Raw genomic sequence first — 6,955 nt, 5'->3', positions numbered from 1 at the left:
CGGGGCCGGAACCCGCGTCTCCTGCATCGGCAGGCGGACTCTCAAGCACTGCGCCACCAGGGATGGCTTCCTATTTCTTCCAGATAGTATGCTAGCTCTGTTAGGGGACAGTAATGGAAGGGGGCTGAACCGGGAAAGTGCTGGGAAATGTTGCAACTGGGGTAGAATTCTTTTTTTTTTTTTTTTTTTTTTTTTTTTTTTGCTTTTAACTTTTGAAAACTTACAGAACCAGTTGCTTGTTGAGGGCAATAAAGTTTCCTAAAATTCTGCAAGCAAGACCAGTCTGTCTTTTGCATTGCAGAAGCCACAGATCCTGCAAGAGGAAGGGGATGGGATAGGGCAGACTTGATAGTAATAAAAAAAAAAAGTGTTGGTTTTCAAACTGTTTTCTACTGGCACCCTAAGAGCTGCCTCAGGAAGACAGAGTCTCCCCACAAACACCACTATTTTCAACCCCAAAAGCTTAGCTTTTATTGTTTTATTTGTTTACACTCCGATTTCTCCTGAAATAAGGGTTACTAAACTAAAAAAAAAAAAAAGTTTGAAAACCATGGTTATAGAATGTAGAATGGCGCTGTGACAGCAGAATTGCACAATTCCTATTTTAGCTAGTGGGAAAACTCCAGCTAAAATATAAAACATTTAAAACTGCGTTTTGTATAGGGCCTCTGTATTTGCTTCTGAATAAATGTGCTTCCTTTCATCTTTTATTGACTTCCCAAGTATAGAACAGTGGTTTCCAAGTCTGGCTGTGCATCAGAATCACTGGGGAACTTAAAACATACAGGTTGTCTATTTTAAAATTATAGACTTTACCCAAGACTTAGGAAATCAGAACATCAGGTGGCAGTCTGATTCTACCATAGCTTATCCTTGGGCTAGGATTTGGGAAGGGCTGACTTGGAATTCAAAGTAATACTCTGTAAAGACTGCAGAATGACTGAACAGTTAAGATAATAAAAATAGTGAAAGGAGCCAGACCTTAGACTTTTACCTGAAGCTATTGGCACCATCCTGGCAGGTAGCTCCATTTTTGCACGGTTGGCTGAAACACTCATCCATGTTTATTTCACACCGGCTGCCCAAAAATCCAGGTGGGCACTTGCACAAGAACCCCCCAAGCTGATCTTCACAGACTGCATTATTTAAGCATGGGCTTGACTGGCATTCATTGACTTCCGTTTCACAGTGTAGGCCTGAGGATGGAGGCGGACGAGAAGGACCCCACATGTTAACCCCTTGGGAAAACTGGGATCAAGGTGCTGACTCCTTAGAGCATGCTGCTTCTAAAGGATGGGAATGGAGGCTGCAGAGCCACTGGCCTACCAAACTGGTTTCAGAGCCATTCTTCAACAAGCTCTGGCTTTTCTACATCATTTTAGGACTGTGTTTTTGAAAATCTGCTCTTTCAATCTTACCTCTTTCTGAAATGAACATTAGCAATGAATATCTAATTGAGATAATGTTAAAAAATGGAACTAGCAAATTTAGTTCAAAATGTTCCTCTGTTTCTTTGACCTTCCCCCTTTCCTTCACTGATCATTTTCTGTTTTGGACTTCTTTATCAGTTAAGTGTAGATAGATAGATAGTTTAACTCTATTATTTAGCATCCATTCACAGTATGATTTTATATAATTTAACTCCAGTTCCTTCTTGAGTGTTTGTCTTAGCATATAAACTCATGTCTTCTCTCTCTCTTTCTGTCTCTCTATACATATATATATATATATATATATATATATATATATATACACACATGTACAGGAACATATTATTTTTTCCGAACTGTTTTAGAGTAAATTGTAGAAATGATGCCCATTTTTTTTTGTTTTTGTTCTTTTTTTTTTTTATCTTTATTGGAGTATAATTGCTTTACAATGGTGTAAATGATGCGCTTTTACCCCTAAATACTTCAGTGTGAATTTCCTCAAAAATAAGGACTCTCTCTTATGAAATCACAGCACAGCTGTAAAATCAGAAAATTAAGATTAACTTATATAATATTACACACACACACATATATATATATATGTAATGTTCGTAAATGTAATGATTTCTGGGGCTTTACAGAACTCTGTGACAACTAGGAAGAATGGAAACATCTTACCCATGTATCCTTTCACACACGTGCAGCGATAACCAGCCAAGCCATCAACGCAAGTTCCTTTATTTGAACAAGGACTGGAGCTACACTCATTTATGTTTTCTTCACAGAGCTGACCTGCAAAGAATCATAGAATATTTGAGCTGGAGAAAACTGAAAGGAATTTAAGACTAATCGGTTTCCAAGCAAGTTGTTCAGGTGTAAGAGCAAAACGATTGGAAATCATGGCTAACATGTTTGTGAAAAATTTTGCTCTTTGCCAAATATAATTATTTGCTGAATAATATTCCAATATATGTTATATATATGATATCTATCTATTTATCTATCTATGTATCTATGTATGTATGTATCTATCCACCTACCTACCTACCTACCTATCTCACATTTTCTTTATCCATTCATCCCTTGATTTATACTTAGCTTGTTTCCATATCTTGGCCATTGGTCATTGTGAATAATGCTGCAATGAACATGAAAATACAGATATCTCTTTGAGACAGTGGTTTCGTTTCCTTCGGATGCATACCCAGATGAGGGATTGCTGGATTGTATGGTAATTCTATTTTTAATTTTTTGAGGAACCTCCATGCTGTTTTCCATAATGGCTGAACCAATTTACATTCCCACCAACAGTTCACAATGGTCCCCTTTTCTCCATGTCCTTGGCAGCACTGTTATCTCTTATCTCTCTTAAATTTTAATTAATTTTTATTGGAGTATAGTTGATTTACAATGTTGTGTAAGTTTATACTGTACAGCAAAGTGAATCAGTTATACATTTATCCACTCTTTTTAGATTCTATTCCCATATAGGTCATTACAGAGTATTGAGTAGAGTTCCCTGTGCTATACAGTAGGTCCTTATTAGTTACCTATTTTAAATATAGTAGTGTTTATATGTCAATCCCAATGTCCCAATTTATCCCTCCCCCTCCTTTTCCCATTGGTAACTGTTTGTTTTCTACATCTGTGACTCTATTTCTGTTTTGTAAATAGGTTCATTTGTGCCATATTTTTTAGATCCCACATATAAGCAGTATCATATGATATCTGTCTTTCTCTTTCTGACTTACTTCACTTAGTACCATAATCTCTAGGTCTATATCCATGTCACTGCAAATAGCATTACTTCACTCTTTTTCATGGCTGAGTAATATTCCATTGTGTGTGTGTGTGTGTGTGTGTGTGTGTGTGTGTGTGTGTGTGTGTACACACACACACACACACCCACACACATCTTCTTTATCCATTTCTCCGTCGATGGACATTTATCTTTTGATAATAGTCATTCTAACAGGTGTGAGGTGGTAACCCATTATTTTAAGGATTCCAGGGTTAATATTCTAAGAATGAGAAACTTTCCCCTTACCTGCGTAACCAGATGGGCATTCACAAATGAACTCCCCAACTCGGTCCTTACAAATTCCACTGTTGTAGCATGGCAGTGAGCTGCATTCATCAATGTCTGTTTCACATTTTAAGCCTAAAATGCAAACCAGACACTGAAGGTCAAGCAAAGAGCAGATTAACAGAAACAGAACCATGATCATTTAAAGATAATTATCCCAATAATCTGAATTTATACGGAGTGGTGGTGGTGAAGGAAAGGGCAATATTTGTTAAGAGCTACCATCTAGTTAAGTATTTAATGAAGGTATTACCTCTCTCTAAACAGCTTTAAGATATCCTTATAAGGATTCATAAAAGATAGCAAAAGATCCTAAGTTAGAAGTAGAGGGGGAAAAAGGGAAATCTGGAAGCATAAAATAGAGCCAGGAATTAGTTTAATTCCAAAGTGAAAAATACAGAGTCATATATACTTGCTACCAAGGCCACTTGGCGGAGGAGGGGTGGTGGGACTAAATCCTGCCAGATCTCAGCTCATATGTCAGGTATCCTAGAATGGGGTGCGTCTTCCCATAGGGTGCACACAGGCTTTCTATGGGCTAGCTCTGCCGAAACCCACGTTCTTCTGCACCAGGGCGTCTCAAAGTGTGGTCCCTGGACCAACAACATCAGTAATCCCCTGGGAATGTGACAGAAATGCAAATTCTCACAACTTCCCTAGACCTACTGAATCAGAAATTCTGGGATTGGGCTCCAGCAATGTGTGTTTTAAGAAGTCTTCCAGGTGATTCTGATGCACGTCAAAATTTGAGAATCACTGTCCTATATTATGCTTTTCTCAACCACCTCTCATTTATAAAATTCTAGGACAAGTTTATTATTTCTTGTGGAATGTTGGGACAAAAATTTTTATAAGAATTGAAACACACACACATGCACATATGCACATGTTGAAATAAGTGGAATGACAACATTCTGTATTTTGTTTTCCAACTTCTCTTTTGCTTATTCTGTGGTGAATTATTTAAATACCACTTTCTCATTAAAAACACTTCACGTTGGCGGCATAAAACTCGAAAAAAAAAAGTACAAACTGCATTTCTGGAAGAAAACAGGAAATTATTTTAAATAATCTGCAATTTTTAAGATATAGTTCATTTCTCCTCAAAAATTATATTTCTGGACTGAGCTGGAATTTGAACCAAACTGCAAGAAAACATAATTCTTACATAATTCCTACATAACCAAGTTCAAAGCCACGCTGTTTTTCTAAGCACAGCTTCCAGAAAGAAAGAAAGCAACAAATCATGGCCATTCATGAGAACTTCCATTCATGTGAAGCAAATGAGAGAAACTGGAGTTTGTTTAAAAATGTTTATGCTGGACAACCTGTTCTATGTTGAATGTCATGCATTTAATTTGTGTTAGAATGCAACCTTGGACACGGCCTCTGGAACCGTATCCCAATTTAAATCGTGAGTTATGATGTGACTTTTCATAGAGAAGGTGATTCTTTATTCTTCCCCCAAAACGTGCAAAGAAAACTGTCATTCGTAAGATATGTATGCTTTTTTCACTTATTGGTTTGTCTTGTTCAACCAAACTTTTGTGCAATTATACAGTCTAATGTATCTTATGGCGTTTATTTTTAATGTTTCAAAGTCTGATACTGCAAGTCACAACGATACTGTATGAAAAACACATGAAAATTTGCATTCCTCTGTGTTACCTGTATATCCAGGTGGACAGAGACACACATAACCACGCCCAAGTTGTTGGCAGGTTCCACCACTGTGGCAGGGGTTTAAGAAACATTCATGGAAAACCTACCAGTGGCAGAAAAGAAATTTATCAGAGACAAAACACTATTTGTTTCAAAGCAATTCAGAGTAGGGAGTTAAAAGGTTTACATCAGGTTTCGGTTTCCAGGTGAGTCCAGCTGGACGGCTGCCTGCATAACGCTGGGACCTGCCATATATGGGCACAAATGCTATATATTATTCTTGAGTGATGTTCTGATAAACCCAGGCAGTGTTGCTAAATGCTGGCTCCATTTAAGGCATTTTAAAAAGTATACTAAGGACAGGCCCCAACCCAGACCAGCTAAATCAGGAATCTGTGGAAGTGGTATCTGTACATCATTTTTAAAAGTAAGCCAGTGGATTCTAATATGTCTGTGTCCATTACGTGCAGTTTCAAATATGACTTATGAAGCCGTTATAAGTGAGTATGTTTGGATGTAGGAAGTTAAAATAAGAAATATAACTTCATTATCCTCCTTAAAAATACTTAAAGCCAAGGAATTTATTATGACATTGGGCAAGGTGCATTCAGAGTAATGGCTGAATCACCCAAAATAACTATTCTTAACTAGTCTTCAAAAAACTAAATGGAAAAGTTTTTTGATTTTTTTTCCTTTTTTTTTTTTTTTTTTTTTTTTTTTCCTTGCGTTATGCGGGCCTCTCACTGTTGTGGCCTCTCCCATTTGCGGAGCACAGGCTCCGGACGCGCAGGCTCAGTGGCCATGGCTCACGGGCCCAGCCGCTCCGCGGCATGTGGGATCTTCCCGAAACGGGGCACGAACCCGCGTCTCCTGCATCAGCAGGCGGACTCTCAAGCACTGCGCCACCAGGGAAGCCCCATGTTCCTTATTTTTTAAAAAAACCCACAACTTACTCCAATAAATGATTTTTAGTTTTGCTGGCAAAAAATTTCAATAACGTTCATGAAAGTTGAGTAACTCTTCCTGCTAATCGGAAAAGGCCTTTGGTTAATCCAAACGCCCTTACTCAAATGATGGGTTATGCTCATGGTACATGGTACATGTTAATTATTAGCAAATCAAAAGACTCCCCACATGCATAATTCTCTGTGCCAGACATGGCTGGGAAAAATTCCCATTTCTGGTACTTAGAACTTCTAATGCTGCATTTTTGGAAAGTTCATTTTATAAGTCATAAGCAAATGTAATTATTCATCGATAATATTCATGAGTCTTGATTACCTGAAGTTTCAACTCTGGTAGTTTTCCTCTGTGAGACATGTATAGTGACAAATTGTTTTCCAAGAATTCCATTAGAGAAAATTTTATAAATATAAAATGGACTTGCCTGACTGCTGACTTCATACTTCTTTTTGATATGTCCAGGAGAAACAACGGGCACTATACTTTCCTCTGCTGCTGAGAAAGTTGAACTAAAACCTAATAAAATTAATGGGAAAACAACTGAAAAACATATTTGTATGTAGTAGATATTACCAATAAATAGACTATTTATTGTTTTCTTTTTCTTTTTTTAAAGTTGAAGTATAGTTGTTTTACTGCTAATTTCTGCTGTACAGCAAAGTGATTCAGTTATACAAATACACACATTCTTTTTTTTTTTTTTCTTTTTGCGGTACGCGGGCCTCTCCCGTTGCGGAGCACAGGCTCCGGACGCGCAGGCTCAGTGGCCATGGCTCACGGGCCCAGCCGCTCCGCGGCATGTGGGATCTTCCCG

At 37.9% G+C, this 6,955-nt stretch overlaps 1 protein-coding gene across 1 annotated transcript in view; it reads right to left on the bottom strand.

Moving 5' to 3' along the window:
* Positions 1-6,955, bottom strand: part of SVEP1 (sushi, von Willebrand factor type A, EGF and pentraxin domain containing 1) — a 186,639-nt gene that overhangs the window by 67,695 nt on the left and 111,989 nt on the right. The window contains exons 20-24 of the mRNA XM_007449809.1: positions 6,566-6,657; positions 5,185-5,281; positions 3,478-3,591; positions 2,109-2,222; positions 995-1,196 (exon numbers count right to left, since the gene is read on the bottom strand). Coding sequence (XP_007449871.1) covers positions 995-1,196; positions 2,109-2,222; positions 3,478-3,591; positions 5,185-5,281; positions 6,566-6,657 — 619 coding nt within the window. The remainder of the gene's footprint in view (positions 1-994; positions 1,197-2,108; positions 2,223-3,477; positions 3,592-5,184; positions 5,282-6,565; positions 6,658-6,955) is intronic.

The sequence above is a fragment of the Lipotes vexillifer genome, unplaced genomic scaffold (genome assembly GCF_000442215.2).
Source record: "Lipotes vexillifer unplaced genomic scaffold, Lipotes_vexillifer_v1.1 scaffold230, whole genome shotgun sequence".
NCBI classification, from domain to species: Eukaryota; Metazoa; Chordata; class Mammalia; order Artiodactyla; family Lipotidae; genus Lipotes; species Lipotes vexillifer.
The sequence above is the reverse complement of the archived record's forward strand: the minus strand, read 5'-3'. Positions and strand labels throughout refer to the sequence as shown.